At 45.1% G+C, this 19,258-nt stretch overlaps 1 protein-coding gene across 4 annotated transcripts in view; it reads right to left on the minus strand.

Annotated features, from left to right (window-relative positions):
- Positions 1–19,258, minus strand: part of FYB1 (FYN binding protein 1) — a 710,353-nt gene that overhangs the window by 266,543 nt on the left and 424,552 nt on the right. For all 4 annotated transcript variants that reach the window (XM_078674989.1, XM_078674991.1, XM_078674987.1 and 1 more), the window contains exon 3: positions 1,017–1,206. In XM_078674989.1, the coding sequence (XP_078531115.1) occupies positions 1,017–1,206 (190 nt within the window). The remainder of the gene's footprint in view (positions 1–1,016; positions 1,207–19,258) is intronic.

The raw sequence follows: 19,258 nt of genomic DNA on the forward strand, positions 1-19,258 counted from the left end.
CTCAAGTTTAGTAATGGTATTTAAGCTGGGAACCTTCTAGGTCCAGGTGGAAGTTCATCACAGAATAGATATATTGCTGTGGAAGTAACGGAATTTGGGTACTGATCGAACTCCTTCCTGGGCTGTTGACGGGCTTCCCAAGCTTGAGTTGGCAAGGATGTTGCTTAATCGATCGGTGAGGTGTTCCTAACCATTATATATTTATATATTTTCTACTCTTTGCTACATGTGTATTCTGTATTTTATTCTAATTGTTCATTTTAGTCACTTGATACTTGGGAATCTGCATTTATTGATATATTTGGCCTACCGTTCTAAAATGTTGCATTAATAAACTTGTGTGTGTTATTTTAAATGTACCTGGATTTGTTTTCTTGCCTCGCCTTAAGGGAGTGCTGTGTCTTTGCCTCATCTTCTGGGAGTGCTGTTCAAACGCGTATTATTTAAAGGTGCAGTGGTATATTTGCCTCCAAAGTGAGAGAGCATTGTTTGGGTGTGGCTTATTCATGAGACGTCACATTTATTACATCTGTACAGTATAATTGTGTACAGTGATGTTGCAAATAGTACAGAGGCGTACAATTCAGAGTTCGGCAAACTGGTTACTCCATCACAAACATAACGGAAAGCCCTTCCACTATATTACAAGCATATCATATCATATGGCACTTGTAACATCAGAGATGGGAGTAACTCATCTGTCGAACTCTAAATGAGGCCCTACATAAGGTAAAGATTTACTTTCTAGTCCCATCACTGCCATCTTGAGTCCCTGAGATCAGCAGCAGTGAAAGGAATCAAAAGGCAAGCCGTCGGAGCAACAAAAATACTCCTAACTGATGTCCATGCATAGGTCTGAGAAAAATGACCTTCTCTGTGAATGCTATGCTTTTAGTAGGCAAATGTTGACTTAATTTATAACAATAGCTGTTGAGAAAAAGAATGAGAGTCCACTGTCTAACTAGATCCTTAAGATCTCTTTAAAACGCACAGAGTACACACGTTCTAGTACTTACTGAGATTCTGTTGCAGGCGGGAAGTTTCTGGGAGGCAGGCTTGGAACCGAAGGCAGCGCAGCTGGATGCGGAGGTGGAGGAGGAGCAATCGCTTGTGCTGTAGGATGAGTAGGCAGTGGAGGCGGAGGTAAGGCTGCATTTGCTGAGGAATGGGAGGCACTTGATATGTTGGAAATTCCTTTGCTGGAGCCTAAAAATAAATCCGTTTCTATTACCCATCTATGAAATGTTCTCATGCTCTGAACATGGCAATTGTGTTTATAACGCTTTTCATCAATTATGTCTCTGGAATATTTATACTGGAGCATAACAAAGCAAAATAAGGGTTGTAAGTATGATGCCACTCACAGAGGATGGCAAATAGGAATAAATACCCACTTGTTTCTGAAGAACTCTGAATCTATCACATATTAAAAGAAGGGTTATTGATTGCTGTTCACCCAGTATTCAGTTTATAAAAATAATCGCACCAGTGGAGGCTGCTGCAAAAGTAAAGTTGGGAGTGGGGTTGGGGGTGGGTGGGTGGACTAGGGGAATAATAATTTTTTATAAAACGTACCTGGTCTGCCGCTGAAGCAGCTGGCCGTCTTGGTGCTTCTCTCCTCCCAGCAGTTACTGGGGCACAAAGTATAAGATCCCCACCCAATCCAGACACTGCTCTCATGCTACACCAATCAAGAGAGCAGTATGGGGATTGGCCTGAGTGGGCTGATCTGATGCTCGCTCATTCACAGGGATCCTGCAACTTTTCTTTAACATGGTTGTCAACACAGCTAAGTTGGAGAAACCTAAGTGCACATGTCTGTTTCGTCGCCTAAGATGGCCGGCCAAACTGACATGCGCACTTTACAGTGTCCATCACTCCTCCTCCCTGCCATGGCCCGGCCCAGCCCAAGAATCCCTGGCGCAGTCAGTCAGCGGAAAATAAAATGATAATATTGTTTTATTATCATTTTATTTTTCACTGACTGACTGTGACCAGTGGGGCGACGCTCCTCCGCCATTACGGAGGAGCCACCCTGAATCCCGCTGCTGGTGCAGCCAAATGCCACGGTTGACAAATACAAAGGATGCCTTTTTCTTCCACCACCCTACACTTCATGTCTCTCTTTATCCCTCTTAAGGGTTTGTTTTCATTCCTATTATCTCCATTTATTACTGTTTTTCTATCTTTTGCTTCCCCCTTCTTTTCCCTTTTCTGCCTTTCCCTCCCCTGTTCTGGGTCAAAGACTGAAGATGGAAAATAGGTATCAGCCCCGAAAATGAGTGACGATGCCCACCCCCTTAACACATTAAGCAAAGTGTGCACCTTTCACTGCGGATCAGCTCCTTTATCATTTATTGTACATGAGTTATTTATCAGGTGCGGGCGTAGTCTCAAGAAGAATTAACACATTTGGGCATGCGGGCAAGGGTGGGAGGCATTTATCAAAAGTATCTATTTCGCTTAATTCTGTGACCTATACTGATAAAGACAATTACGGCAAAATATGTTATTCAATAATTATTAATATATCTTGACCCTCTGGGTGACTCCCAGAATGAAGTCAGCTGTTTGTGAGTAATGGCATCTCCATTTTCTATCTAGATTTTATCCTGTTCTAATATATCAAGGGATTCATGTTCCAGAATTATTTCATTAATTATTTATATTGCAGATTTCTATAGAGCATGGTTTCCCAGGGTTAATAATATACGTGACACATAGTCTTACATATAACAGGTAATTTTTTAATCCAACAGATCAACATATGTTTAACATAAACAGGTACAGGTAAGCGGGGAGGAGGAGAGTTGGAGGAGAGCAAGGAGAGGGGAAGACTTGAGAAGGGAGTAGTAGTAGCAGAAGCAGGGGAGAGGAAACAGGGGTGGAGGGTTCGCTGGAGTAAGAAGCGGAGTAGGGGAAAGGAAGCTGATGACAAATGCAAAAGTACAGGAAGGGGTGAGGATTATGTTATATTATATTATGTGTATTTGTAAAGCACCTGCAAGGGTATCCGGGACCTGGATTACAGTTTATCCTATCAATCAGTTCTGATTGTATGGTGGAATTCTGGTTGATCCTGCATGAACTGCGGGGATTAGAGGGCCAGGTAAAGCTTGAACAATCGAGTCTTTAACAGAAATCAAAACAAAACTAGGGTTGGGGCATCCCTAATGACCGTAGGCAGGCAGTTCCAGAAGGTGGAGGGTTACAGAGAAGGAATGTTGTGAAGCATGAGAGGTTCGGAATAAAGGTGTTTCCAGAAGGTTTTCTCTACTTCTCAAGTTCCTCAAATTGCCTGATGTCTTGAGAAGGTTGGCCAACTAAGACCGAGCCTTTGCATGGATTGCTTTGAAGGCTAAACATCCCATCATGAATTTGATTCTGACTTCGAAAAAGAGCCTTTCCAAATCAATCAATATTTGGGAGATGTGATCGATTTTGTTTGTGGAGGAGAGTAGCCTTACTGCTGCATGAAAGATAGCTTTTAGAGAAGTGAGTGCAAGCTGAGAAGTCCCTTCTAGAACAGCACTGCCTAAGTCTAATTGAGATAGTATCAGAGCATTGGCGGACGTTTCTGTTATCTGGTTGTATCATTTGGGAATGGAAATGTCACCCGCCTTCGACAAGTAGATCCTCCATCCATGTACTATCTTGTAACTATGGGGGGCTATCTAGAGTTGGGTGGCACAGATATTGAGCCATAAACAGATGAGTTCTTACAATAAAATACACAATAGAGAACATGAAAAGACCTGTGATTTGATTCAGGAAAACCCTAATAAACATGACCAAAACTAACCTAAATTACCAGAAAGCAAAATGGGAAATAGACTTGAATAGGGACCTCGACAAAAGATAATGGCGATGAATAATAGGATATATGCACACAGTATCATGAAATATTAGCTTTAAATGTACAACATTTAATTTCCTACTTTGCACTTACTCAACTACCAAAACACCTACAGGAGATATCTTAGACAATCTCACTGACACTCTCTAGCTGCTTACAGACACTGGCTTTTATCACATGGTATTGGGGGGCGCTGAACTTAGACTCTATTCAGAGGGCTTAATGGAGCAGCTTGAAGCCTTAACAGGGAGAGTAAATCTGAGTATACCGGAGAACGCCTACTCGGCCACTTAATGCGTCCCAACCCTAAAAAAAAACGAGTACCATATTTAAAACCTTTGGCAAACGATTGCTGTCTACATGCTGGAAATCTCCCACAGTCCCATCTCTCAGCCAAAGGAAGCAAACGGGCATAAAAATGGGAAAACACTGAAAGCATGACACTGCATAGGAAAGAACCTTAAGTCATAAAGAAAACAAACTTTTCACATCAGTGATATGAAGTACTATTGGCATTGCTTTTTTAGCAGGATAGCTTATCAGCACAAGCTGACTCTAGCTAAGACGTATCTGGCCATAGGTGTACAATATGGGGTGGGTGGTGCAATCAAAGCAGCAATCTTAATAATCCTCCCTAATCCTCCCTAATGCACACCATATGATCCTAAGGCATGAATAGTGAAGGTAAAAGAATGAAACTTGGCCCCTCAATTTTGCACACTTGGTAACCTGCACATCGTGTACGAATTAAGCTCCCACTGGAGTACTCTCCTACCAAGACTATTCCCAAACTGTAGGAGACAGTACATTTAAACAATTAAAGGGCACATCCCAATCGCTGTGTATGCCATAGATGGCATACACAACATTAAGGCAGAATGATCCAACATTTCTTTAAGCTGAAAAGTTGGTACAGCTGAATGGTTGGGAGCTCCCACCTCATTGCAACCACAGAAGGTTAGCACTTTGGGTTCCTCAATTTAAAGAAGGAAAAAGGTGAGAAAGTAACTATAAAGGCAGAGGACCACATTTAGCAACACTTTGCAAGGGTTTGCGTATCTTTTGTGATGTAAGCCCGGCACAACGTTTTGATTTTCAAATGTTCTTTCTAGCGCAAAACAAGTTTTGAACTAGTAAGTAGCTTCAAAGTAACAAAAAGCAGTCCAGTGCAACCACCCATGGGGTTTCGAAAAATAATCCCTAGCTACTAACATTGACAAGAGACAGGTGTAATGTTAGAGAAAAGTTTTCTAAATTTGTATTTACTCTGTACTGTACAGCACAAATTCAAAACATTAAAAATGTGTTAAAATATGTCAAAGCACAGTATTTTCTACTGGAAAGGTCCCATTCCAATACAAAACCTATGCTTGACATCACACACACTATTGAACTATGAACTATGGTGCAAGGGTGTGTGCATTAGTGGAAGGCAGCCTACAGTGCACCAGCGCAGGGAGAGACAAAAATAGTGCTGTATCTTATGGTGCTCTTCTGGTCTCTCCCTTTCATGCAATCCAGCACAGCAATTGTTATTGCTGCGCTGTGTTGCTGGAATTCTTTGTAAATTTGGTACAGATTGTACAGAAATTACACAGCAATTATTTTTTTAAGTTGTCGTAAGGATTATGGGTTTATGATAAACAGTAAAAACAATATGCTAAACAGCGCCGGTAGAGGCATACAGCCAGGGAGGCTATTCACGCTCCAGGAGGAGCCCCGCACTGATCCCCTGACAGAAGCACGGGACTCCATTGCCCAGGAGCCCGTGCAGGACCAGCCCAGCGTGGAGGCACGCCCACCCGCCCACAAGAGACCTCGCCGGACCCGCTGGCGCGGGTCCCGCAGCGCCGGTAGAGGCATACAGCCAGGGAGGCTATTCACGCTCCAGGAGGAGCCCCGCACTGATCCCCTGACAGAAGCACGGGACTCCATTACCCAGGAGCCCGTGCAGGACCAGCCCAGCGTGGAGGCCCGCCCACCGGCGCACAAGAGACCTCGCCGGACCCGCTGGCGTGGGTCCCGCAGCGCCGGTAGAGGCATACAGCCAGAGAGGCTATTCACGCTCCAGGAGGAGCCCCGCACTGATCCCCTGACAGAAGCACGGGACTCCATTGCCCAGGAGCCCGTGCAGGACCAGCCCAGCGTGGAGGCACGCCCACCCGCCCACGGCACACAAGAGATCAACAGGCTGACGCAGCGCGGAACGCAGCGCGGGACCAACGCCGGGCTAAGCCCGGGCAAAGGGCGGGCCCTCTGTGGCCCTCAGCGGACCGAATAGGACGGGACGGGCCACCCCCCTTGTTACTTCTGCTAAAGGAGGTATAGTGTACACACATTATTGTGACTCTTTTCTGCAATATTACTATCTCCACTCTGATTATGCCCTGCACGGGGGGAACAAGCTCAGCTGCGCAAATGCACCAAATGATTACCACAAGCTCTCTGCCTCCTGTTCATGTGATAGACATAAACTGTCCTTGTTACTCTCCATCTAGTACGCTATCTCCTCCACTAAACTCCCCAAGAGAGCATAACCTGTCCCTGTGGGATGAACTAAACAGTCTATCCAAAACAAAGTATGTCAACTTGGATGCACCCTCTCTTGCCAAAGGCACCGGTACTATAAATACTAAAGGCAGTACACAGGAATCCCCCTTTTTATTGAACAAAGTCAATACACAAGCCTCTGTACTTCCATGGCTATTACCCGTCAAAAGAAAGCATGATGAGGACAATGCCGAAAGGACTCAATCCAAATTCCATAAACCATCTGTAAGCCCCGCATGGTCTGTTCATAATCTCCCTATCACCATGGAGACTGATGTCAAACTGGATGAATCAATATCTTATTCCCAGATCCTTCTATTGACTCAGATTGAACAGCTTGTTAAAACCATCATTTCCCCACTAACAGAAAAAAATCAACGCTATAGGAGAAAGGCTCTCGGGTCTAGAGAATAAAATCACGGCTGTCCTGAAACCCATCGATAACTCAGCAACATCAAACCGACCCCAGCCATCTACCACTTTTCCAACAGCTAAGTCAACTGCCATCCATAAAAGCATGCAAGTCACTCTACAATCCCCTAAAATCCCAGTTTCAACTATTCCCAAAGCTCTTTTCAAATCTGTTATACCAAGGCCCTCAGAGGTCAAGACAGTACGCAAAGTATCACACATACACCTCCCGCCAGAAGCCGCGCCATATGTGTCCGTCCTCTCAGGAGTACCAGCACTTGCGATGGGAAAAGCTGAAAGACAGCAGGATCTTTTGAATAAAGTTATATTCTGGATGGGAAGAAATAGACCCCTACCACCGGACAAAGACGGCGGAATCCTGAGTGTGAGAAGGGTAGGCTGGTTGGGCCCACTACCAAAAAACATTTCAGGGGACTTGGTACTGGTTAGATTCAGGAACCGGAACATCGCACCTTACTTAAGATCTTGTCCGCCCCAAGAAGGGGATGGCCCAATACATATTTGGGATCTATTTGATTTTTATCCCTGTATGCCAAATATCCCCTGGTCAGGACCAACAATAGCCTACCACCACGCGTTGGGTGGGGAAGTCCAGGTACCCAGTGCTATTAGTTTTTCTGTTTCCAACAGATTTGATCCATTGTACAACTGTCGCAACTCTTGAGTCTACTCATCATAAAGGACAAACCCGTGTATCTTTACTCCAGATAGGGATAAACCCCTTGAATAATATGTTACACTACTGAACTCCGAGGTTGGGGTTATGTCTTTTTTTGAAATTGAAGTTATGTTATTCTTGAATGTACATATTTATTTTTAATGATTGTCTTTTTTTTGTACGCTTTTATGATTTTAAAAAACAAAATCGAATAAAGCATTTCAAACTAAACTAAACTAACTAATATGCTAAACAATTTTCACTGTATGACAAATAACTTGAGATGTGTTATAAGGTTCTGTAATATAACAAGTTGTCAATAAATTGGAGTTCATAAAAAGATATTTACTTTTTTTGCAAACATGTCTTTTTGGTATATATTAGATAAAGCATACACATTAAAATGTTTACATACAGGAAAATATAATTAATTGACAAAAAATCAAACAATTGCAGTAGTGAACCTATTCATTTAACTAACAAGTGACATTTCATGATTGATTTCTTTCAAGTATCATAAGTTTAGACAAAGCAGAAAATGTGCTGATAGTTTTATAGCACATTTCCTTTACATTTGCCACTGTTTCAACAGACTGCAAGGTTTCTGTGCTTTTACTGGGGGCAGATGTCAGGAAAAACACAGGGGTCAGGCTTCACAGCTAATTTGGTGATTATTGAGCAAAATGTGAAAAGCTGGAGGGTCTGACCAAGATTTTTTTAAATGTAATTATAATAAATGGGAATCTGTAATCCCTGTCTAAATGTCAGTCTCTAATTTCTTTAAAATGAGTGGGACACACACAGTCCCTGATTATAAGGAAAATACATCAGAACTGGACTATTATAGTTAAGTTCTGAAGTCACAATGACTGTCACAGTGCCTATTGCCAGAGCCAGCAGCCCAGGTGAAATGCTGACCATGTCACAGAGCATAATTGTGGCAACCGTTTAAAGAAAGGAAAACCTGAGCATTGCATTTCTTTCTTCTGCTCTATTTTTCTAGATTACAATGTCATGCAGACAGAACATGTTTATTTTGTGCACTCCTGAGACAGTTAGAGAAAAGCTAAAATATTTCTGCATGTTCCTACACATTCCAAGCTACTGTAGCTTTTTTTATAACTGACTTGCATTGAACTATTTCTAATCTCTGCCTGCAACAAATATCTAAGAGGTTTTTGATGTGTTTTTAGCTAGAAGGTTTATTCTTATTCTTCATATTTTCAAACATGCTCTCTCTTTCATTTAAAAGATCTATGCATTGTTTTAAGTGGTTTGTGGAAAAGGTGATGGTGTGACCATGTATCATATGGTATAAAATACCCCCGGATGTAAATGATAAGTATTTTGCAAGTCACTTCAAAGTTCCATGACCTTATAAAGGAACTTGGCCTTCCACCTTGTTCCTCTGTATGGTTATGTATTGCCTCAGTATTTTGTAACATACTCATACTTTATGACAGGGGGTACTTTATCCCATATTTAGTGGGAAAGTATATTAATCACTTTTAGTGTTTGAGGATACACCACTAAAGGCAAGTGTTTATTTTTTCAACACAAGTCGGATAATATTTTGTTGGGACATACAGGCAAAGTTGGGTGACATTGTAGATACTGTATTGGAGGTACTGAAGCAATTTCGAAGTGCACCTCAATTATCTATATTATACGTATAGTCCTATACTGGGTCTCATTCATTCACTGGCTCATCTAGTACTTGCTCAGTCATTCTCTCACCTTCTCAGCCCTCATTCACTGTAGCACATCATTCAGTAAGTCAATCAGTCACACTCACTCACTCACTCACATGTTAGACTAGCTTTTTGGTCCAACACATACACTGCAAAATAGAGAGATGTATTTCAATAAACATTGGGTCTCATTCACAAAGAAAACTTAATTGGTAAATATAACCTTATGGCCAAATTAAACTGTTTCCACCTGCCAGGAATTCACAAAGGGAGGAAGCCATAAACCAGAGGTGTAACGAAAGTTTAAGGGGGCCCCCGGCAATGTACAAGGAGGGGCCCCGCGCGGGATTTAATCCAGAGCGCTCAGGCCTAAGTAGTGTGCTGAAAGGCCCCCCTGCAGCTCGCGGGCACGCTGCACCATGGGGGTTTGGGGGGCCTGCATTACGCCACTGCCATAAACCCATTTGTAATTATGCAGAGATCTCTGCCAAGTGTGAGGATTTCTCCGCAACTGTAAATACCAAGGCATTTGAGAACACCAGGATGTCGTCGCTCAGATTGATGACTCCCTGCAGGCCGGACAGTGCTTCCTGGATGGCATTCTGGAAGGCCTCTGCTGCAGACGACACACCGAAGCTCATTCTCTTGCACCTCCTGAGGCCGACGTGGATAGAGAACGTGGTGATGTACCTGCTCTCATGCTCAAGTTCCAGTTGGTGGTACCCTGCGTTCAGGTCCAACTTGGAGAACCACTTGGCTCCGTTCATGTCCGCCACAATGTCATCCATGGTGGGGGTGAGATGACATTCCCTTTTGACTGCCACATTTGGGAGCCTAATGTCTACACAAATCCGTATGGCTCACAGCTGTTTTGGCTTGGGAGCCACGACCATCGGGGACACCCACGGAGTGGGACCTAACACCTTCTCAGTGACGTCAATGTATGTATGTATGTATGTATCTTGTAAAGCGCACTGCTGCCCTGAGGCGTCGTGGCGCTGTAGACCGCTGGGGAACCCGTCCTGGCTATCCCTGTGAGATGGTCCCTACTGGGTATCTCCAAGGTGAAACCAGGCATCCCCGGCGAATGTGGGGGGCCGTTGTAGAGATGAGGCAAGCTAATGCCCAGAGTTGCCGAGTGTGATCCCTGGTTAGAGTAGGCGCCGAGGCGAGAATTATCGAGTCCGCTGACCCTGGTCCACGACCCTGCCGCGTCGGGAATTGAACCCTGGTCCCGGGCCGTTCTCTGCTTCTGGGTCTGCTGCCTCTAACCAGTGAGCCACACCACTCCACTCAAGGTCCTCTAGTTTCTTCAGTTCCACCTCTACTTACAGGCGAAGGTTGAATGGCACCCTCCGGTGTCTCAGGGCTGAAGGCCTCATGGTGGGGTCAATGTGGAGCTTGAACTGCTTCCCTTTCAGCTTGCCAAGCCATGTGAACAGTGCCGGGAATTCGTGTAAGATGGCGTCAGCGTGGGAGTCATGGATCTGACGAGCAAGGAAGACCAGACCGAGGTCTTCTGCGGTGTGGCAACTGAGAAGGGTACCTTTTATCCCTTCTGTGATGTGGAACCAGGCCCTCGTGACGTGTTTACCACTGGTGACTTCCACCTCGATGACCTCTCCGAGGGGCAGGGGGTGCGTACCTCCATAGGTGTAGATCCAGGCTTTGGTAGGGGCAAGAGGGGGCCATGGTGACAGTCGGTCGTACTGCTCTGAGTCCATGACATTGACTGATGCACCTGTATCAATGAGCGCTTGGACTGCAGACCCTCCTACCAGGATGGAGCACATCAGCGGTGGCCTTTGTTATTTGTCTGACCTGCTTACGAAGAATACGACAAACACCTCGTCGTCATCTTCTTTGAGCGCAAGGCAGTGCCCCCGCGTTGAGTCATCATCCTGCGACTGTATCGTCGAGCAACACCTGGCGCAGACATTGCGTCATTCCTTGGGGCCTGATGTAGGTCTGCCGAGACCGGCTACTTCTACACACCATGGCAAAATGATTCACCTTTCTACAGTGGAAGCACGTATTCCCTTTTGCTCCAGACACTGCCGTTGACGGTGTTCCACACCCCCCACTCGTAGACGGCCGCGGTGCAGGGCGGGCCGTGTTTGGGCGCCATTGTATGGCCTCGACTCTTTCGTCCTTAATGGGCGTGTACTTCAGTGTCTGTGGTGCTGTGGGGTTCTATGCAGGGCGGCTTCCATCTCGCCCGCCCATGCATCTGAGAGTGGGACCTAGCCAAGATGAGGATCTCGTTAAGAGAGATTCCCGGTTGTCGAAGGATCAGTTTCCTTAGCAACGCTGAGCGGCATCCCTGGATCACTTGGCCGTGTATTTCTTCCCTTTGGTTTCGTTAAGGCGCACGGGCCTGCCAGCCTGTGCAGCCTATTAAAACATGTCCACAGACTCCGTGTCTGACTGTGACGCATGTCTGAATTTAAAACGCTCAAAGTCAGGGTTGAGCTGGGGGTCGAAATGCCTCTTCAGCGTGGCGAGCACCGCTTCTTAGTCATCTTTATTCCCTGTGTTGGGCAATGTTTCAAACAGATCGTAGCGCCGCTGTAGTATAAGAGCAGCAACCTTTTCACAGTGCTGTCCATCTCCCTAGTAACCCTAAAATAGCGCGCCACCATCCCCTCTGCGCGGTCTGGTCGCTACGGCCTGCTGGCCATCTGTGCCGGTTGTGGACGACGTGCTCATGGCGTCAGTGTGCTAGAGCGCAGTTGCGGTGGTGTGGCATCTCCACTAGGGGCCCTGGGCACGTGGCATAAGGTGGCGGGTGGCCACTTGCCTGGGGGGCCTGAGGAAGTACGATGCACTTGGCCTTCTTTTCCTTGGTGAGGTGGCACTGTAGCACAGTAGGCTATGTGGTAGAAAGGGGGGTGTCCCCTTGCGTGGTCCTTCCCTGGGCTGTGGCAGTGTGCAGCCTGTTTGGGTGATGTGGGGCCTGTTGGGCCTGGAGAGCTTACCCTTGGAGTGGGCTGAAAGCGCGCTGAGCGCTCCTCAATAAATAAGGCCAGCTGGGCCTGACTGGCTCTCTGTTGAGCTTAGCTGTCCTCCGCTGCACAGAGAGGGAGGTGCTGGTCACGTGGGGTGACTTCTTCAAAGTCAATTGGAGCCTGAGGCCTGCCGTGCGTTTCCAGTGGCTGGGCCGACTCACCAGAGCGTGCATCTCCTCCCGATGTGTGCACCGCCGACTTGAGCACGCTCCCCGTCGCATTTGGTAAGTGTGCCAGCAGGGTGCTGGACGTGTCTGCAGGTGCCGCTCAGGGCAGGGCGCGGAGCAGTCACTGGAAGGCGGCGTTGCAAGGCCAGAGTGCACTGCGGCCAGAGCAGGGTGACACCAGACGTGCCGGAGGCAAGGTGAGATGAGGCGAGGCACAGCAGGATGGCAGCGCAGGGTATAGGAAGTGCAGCATAGGCCGCCGACATCAGGCATGAGAGGGGGGCAATGCTCCACCGTCTCTCGGGTAAGGGAGTGTCGCGGGTGAGCTCCGCGCACTTAGCAGCTGACACAGCGTTGGACCAGAATCCGACCGGCCTCGACGCCAATGTTGGGCGGCGGACCAGGGGTCGGGAAGACCTCCAGCGGTCTCTCGCTGTTTTTTATACCTCCTCGGGTCGAGCCCACCCAGATGAGTGCATGCTTGATACATTGTTGGGGAGAGCCCGGGTGGCTCTCTACAGCACTGAACCCTATTCAAGTTATGGAATAAGCAATGTGAGAAATGGCCACAATAAACCTAATACTGTACATTAGCGTTAGTGATGGTGCATCATTTGGTGAATACATGATTTTGTAAACATGTTGCATTCATTTATTATGCTTAAAAACTGTCTGAGAAGTAAGAAATGTCTATTAAAGTTCTTTTTAAAGGCTGAGACAGTAATTGGTTTCCAGAGGTTGGAGAGACGAGGCATAATAAAGTGGTAGGGTAAAAGAAAAATGCTTGCTGCAATTTAGATGCAACAAAGTGTGAATAATGCTTACAATAAACCAGGAGTAGAAATCTGGTGCTCTTTAAGTCTGATGTGAGCGATTTAGTGCTTATTCTGTGAAGCCTGCTGTCATTTCCAGACCCCTCCAAACAGAGATGTGACTATGCTTTCTTGGTTGTGAAGAGTTGGCCCCACCCTAATCAGAGGAGTAGTTATAATGTCATGGGCACTCGTGCAAGGAAGGTTAATAGACCCCTGTCCAGTGGCTGGACAGCACAATACAGCCATAATGTCGGTTCACTGGGCCCCTAACATCCTTATGCCCTGGTGCCACTGCTCCTGCTGCACTACGGATAGTTATGCCAGTAGACACAATCCATGAATCTGTTATAATTACACTGACTGTTTCATGGTAAATATTGCAGGTCCCTTAATCTTGCTGCTGCTTGCATCAGACAGGTGTTGACAAGATTAGTAGGTTTGTGAAACTTCACCAGGAGCAGACATCAGGATTATGAAATGCGGTCATGTTTGGATGGGGAGAAAACTCACACACACCCTTGTGTGATTCAGCGTGCGCATCCGGACGTATTATTGAGTAATAGCGGTATGGTTACTCCCTGTCAAGGTTTTTACATTTCATGTGTTAACTTCACTTTGAGGCTAATGGAGCTCGTGCAACAAATGGCTTTGTGCCTGGAACAGATGTATTTTGGAGGCCTGTCCATATCAATTCACCCCTTTACATAATACGAACTGTACTTTCAAAGTCCTGATTTTGCTTAGACAATTTACAGTTTTTCAATGTTATTCAAGCTTTTTTAGGTTCTGATAGCGACAGCCTGTCTATCATCAATACACAATACAGATAAAGAGGAGCTTTACACAAGTCCTTCTGGCCCATTGGTTGTTACAAGTGCCATTCATATTTTGGATCAGACTGCTCCTGGGCTTGCTATAGTCCCATCCCTGCTGCACAGGCAGGACAGGCACACTCTTTTATTTTAGTCAGTACTGCTGGGGCTTGGAATCTCTAGCTCGGGGTCCTGCCAACGCTCAGCCATGCTGGAGCTCACCGTGACCCTCAACCTCTGTGGAAGCAGGAGAGCAGCTAGCTCTGGTGCAGCGAAGTGCTGGTGGGATCCCAGGAGACTGCTCTCCTCCTCACACTCAGCCCTGCCTCGGTCTCACCCTCAGATCCTCATTCCTCAGCCACTGATCCCCACTGTTGGGAGCTACGGACGGGGTGCCGTTCAAGCCCTGAGTCACGTCTTAGCTCTTGTGAATCATTCCGTGACAGCTGGCACATATTTGACGGCATGGAGTTCTGGACTGCCTGTGGGGAAACATCCTTTACCACGCAGTGCTTTTACAACGCAGGTTTTACAACGAAAACCATTACAACGCATTGCACTGGGGGGCGCTCTAGGATAGGGAATAGTTTTAATTTACTATCCAACACCTTCCCTACTATCCACGGGGATTGGAGTTGGAATAGTAAATTAAACTATTCACTATCCAGCACCCCCCAAAGCAATGCGTTGTAAAGGCTTGCGTTGTAAAACTTGCGTTGTAACAGCATGCGTGGTAAAAGCATGCGTTGTAACAACGTACATCCCTGCCTGTGGCACGAAGGTGCTCCTGGGCCGTAGTAATGCTCACCTCTAAAGGCGCCCTGCTCAGCAGCCACTGACCGATTGTCCCTTTGTAGTGTGGGTGATATGTCACTGAACAGGCCTGACTGCTATGGATGCTTGTACTGCCTGGGATTATGGATTCTTCTAGTATTAGGGTCCCTAAATACATGCCATGCTTATAATCAGTGATGCATGTGCGGCCTTGCACTATTGACGTGTATTCTGCTTGTGGCCGCTGATGTATAGCAAGGGGCTTGTTTGCTAATTAGAACATTGGAATGTTGAGTGCTCCTTTGAAGACAGGAGAGTGGATCAGGACTGTAATGGCTGCCATAAGCCTTCTGCTCCAACATTCAATGTTTTCCTTTCTGTTTCGCCCATTTTCATTTACAATACTCTACCCTTAGTGCGTGGTATGTTCTAATAGCCTTATAGCTCTTCTGCCTCGGACTATAGAAGTTGTTAAAGTCCCTCTCCCTCGTTATAGACCACAGATGGTATCTCAAGCCTATAACTCGGGTTCAGGGCCTTTAACAGCCGGTATAGTCCTTGACAGTGAGCTATTAAACAATATTACTGTGTGGGGACATTACTGCATGTAGTCTGTGGCTCTATCAATGCTAGTTACTACCTGGGGTCGGTGATGCTAATTACTGTCTGAGGCCATTAATACTCTTCACTGTTTTGGGTCATGCATGCTATATCTATTGCTTTGTCATTCATACATATTATTGCCCGGGCCATCGATGGCTATTGTTGTTACCAGGAACTTAAACATATTGTTGTCTGTGGCCACTGCTACTTATTTTTGTCTGGGCCCTTTGATCCATTTACTGTCTGGTCCCATTGATGCATATGACTGCGTGGAATAATTGATCTAAACTACTGTTTAGAAACATTAAGACACATTACTATATTGAGCCATTTGTGAATATTACTTCATAGGCATTTTACACTTATTGCTATATTGCACAGTTGATCGATATACTACCCAGACTCACTGTTTGGGGGTAATTGACGCTTATAAATGTCTCAGGCCATTGATGTATATTGTTATCTGTACCAATTGATGTTTATTACGGTTTACGGCCTCTGAGGCATACACTGGAACCACTGAGGTTTATAATGTCAGAGGTCACTGATTTCTGGGCTGCATGAGGTTACATATGCATGTGCTGCCTGTATATTGGATATACTATATGAACTATTAATCGATATACTGTTCGAACCCATTGATGCATACATCTATGAGAGACTCCTATAAATTGTACTGCCTTAGATTAGTTTTGTTTATTATAAGGTAATGCATCGCACATTTAATGTGGACAGCTTTATGTATTACGTATTTGTTGACAATTTTGTTATTGTGTTCCTATTATATAGGTAATAGTGATATGACGTTACTTTCAGAGGTGCCATTTGAGTTAAATATCTTGTGATGTCAATTCCTGTCATGTCACCCACTCAGAAAGTTATTACTCACTGCAGAGAACTGGTAAAACCTGAGAGCTCAGACTTAAACCACCAAGAGGAAAATCGTCTTCACTGCTTCACAAACCTACGGTTACCTTATCTTGTAGTCAGTCAAATCTTGTCTTTTCCCCATCAGTTCTATTTGTGCTGGTTCCACAATTCACACTGCAACGAACCACTCGCGATAACTCAGCAAAGAATGCAATAAGACCGCAGATTTCTGCATCGCTGTTTTCTTCTTTAACTGCTCATGGACGAGAGATGTAAATGTCACAGGCAGACGCACTGCAAACATAGAAATGTTGCACGGATATATATTTTGTGACATTTGGTGACTTTGCACTTTGCAGCTTTCTGAGGTACTCGCTCGGGCAAACATTTTCAAATTCAGTTCGGCTTTCAGGCTAATAAGGACAACAGATGATGTTCGTTTCCGAACGCTTTGATCTCAGGCTGTCATAACACAATTAAACAACCACTAGAGACATGAGTTTGGTAGGGAGCAAGGATAGGGTTTGCGGCGACAAAGAGGAAATTACGGGCAGCTCTTGAAATAACTTGGATATACAATCATTGCAAAGTGATAAAATGTATTTGCATGGGCACTCAAATTGCGATTTAATTTCCGTTTTATACGGCGGAATAACATCATTAGAGTTAATGCTAAGCTGCCAATCCAGCCCATATCATAGTGACGCTTTCAGCCTCTTCTGGCTTTTAGCAAACAGCATTGTTCATATTGAGAGTTCTGGGCCCACGCTTGTGTTAGAGCGCGATTTTGCTCTTCCAAATGTAGGGGTGCATTATAATCATGGGCAGTCTGCGCCCGCATATAATCCTTTACGGTGTTAACATTGGGTCATTAGAACCTGTACTGTAATAACGTGAAAAGTGAAGTGCTAGAGGTATTTCAGTGTAAATGTAAAGAAATTAACGTTGCAAGTATATGTGGCTAGACGAAAACCTTAACGTGTAGGGTTCATATATGTAGCTAACGAAAATTCTCACAATTAATGTGCTTATGTAATGTGTTGATTTGAACCTGCTCAGTAATAATGTTCGTTTATATGTGTGTATTATGAAATTATGTGCCTTTTTTTCTGTTTGCCGATTTTTGTAGGCTTGAATTTTATTTTTCCGAGAAGCTCTTGTATTAAACTCGCTAGGGAATTTCATGTGCATTTGGAATTTGTTCTTTTTCACGTTTCTGTTGCAGGTGGAGGAATTCCTCCTTGTTAGTTAGAATAATGTCTTTTTTTTAGGAGTTAGGCTTAGTGAGGCAAAGATACATTGAACGCCTACACTGATAGCGAGGGACAGTGTACTTTCTCATCGTAGAGAGCCTGGGAATCAAGATCACCGAGCAAAGGCCTGGGAGTATCGCTGCTGCATGGAAAGTTACCTACAAGTAGGTGGTTTTGCTTGGATGGTGTGATGTCTCGTTGCATCTTGGAATACTACCGGCAAGCTCATGTATTGAAGTTAGGAACAGAGTCTGGGGACTTCTGCCTTACCATGAGAGAGAGAGCATCTTAGAATGAGCTCTGTAGCTTTAGGCTACTTGACCCAATTAACGGGAATGGACTTCTTAGGAAGCCTTCCCATGCTGACACCTTTACTGAACTTGTGTACACAATAAGGAGCATAGAGGGAAAATAAAGACACAGGTCGCCCTCCACTCATAAAGATATGCAAACAACAATGACCAGGTCCAAATAGGCTATATATATTTTTCAAGCAATGTACTTCTTGTTGCACTACTTTAACAACTGTCTCCCCTTAATTTATCAACCATGGGTAGAAAGTACAATGTTGCCATGCCAAGTTAAAAGGCCTCCATCCCTTCTAAGACAGTCACGAAGAACGGAAAATAAACACAATGTGTGGTGAAAAAATGTGAAGAAGCGAGATGACCCCTCACGGGCGAACCACCAAACGGGAACCCTGGTAGGTACTCACCAGTGTTGCCCTGTTATCATCATCGGCGGTCATCAAGCTTTAGCTTTGAAGTATAGTGTCCAAATCAATGTGTAGGTGCAATTTAAAGTGCAGTGAAAGAAAGTGCAAAACACAAAATAGACAGACAGTGTAATGCGACGAGATAGGATCTGCACTTATATATGACTTTTATTCTCCTTCTTAGTGCAGCCTCTCAATTAAAAAGCAGGGCGTGGCTATTAATTATATAACCACATACCACACGCCAACATGTTTCATAGCCATATGGCTTTTAGGCAATTTCTTCAGGGCAAATGATTTTTTACCACTGCATCAATTTGCTGGACACACCATTCTTCTTGACTGTCAAAAAACAAACAACAATTAAAACTCCTTTGCCAAATGCCCACACAGACTTATATTGCAAGGTGTAGTACACCAACTGTGCAGAAAACGTTACATCGCTCAATATTTACCCCTACAAAGCCAAGGCGACTCCTACCGAACTTTACAGAACTTGCCTGCCTGGGAATTCCCCAATGAAGGGGAATTTAGATATAGGAGCCATTCTTTTCTGTATCCTGATTTTGGAATTGATAATTATGTGCATGCTGCACCGTCTCAACTTTGCTCGTAGGTTTGGCTTTGTATTAGTTCCAATGTATTTCTACACCCTCGTCTGGATGTGCTTGTATGTCCAATTCAGACCTTGGACTTGTTAATTGCGGATATTGCCGCGGTTGACCTTGTTGAGAGAATTTCATCCATGATCCCCCCTTGCCCCTAAAAAATCTTACCATTCATCCATGATCCACCCTTGCCCTAAACAATCTTACCATTCTGCTAGGTCTAAGCCTACCGCACCCTGGTTCTCTGATCGGTTACGTGAAATGAGGCAGGAGTGTAGAAGGAAGGAAATACTCTGGCAGAAGGACCTGGCACCATCAGGCAGGGAGTCCCACAAACAAGCCTTGAAGTCTTACAAAGCAGCCATACTGGAGGAAAAAGAAAGATACTTCTCCAACATTGTCGGGGGCATTACCTCCCCCAAGGAGCTTTTCAACATCTTCAATGC

This window comes from Lissotriton helveticus, chromosome 2_1 (genome assembly GCF_964261635.1).
Source record: "Lissotriton helveticus chromosome 2_1, aLisHel1.1, whole genome shotgun sequence".
NCBI lineage: Eukaryota > Metazoa > Chordata > Amphibia > Caudata > Salamandridae > Lissotriton > Lissotriton helveticus.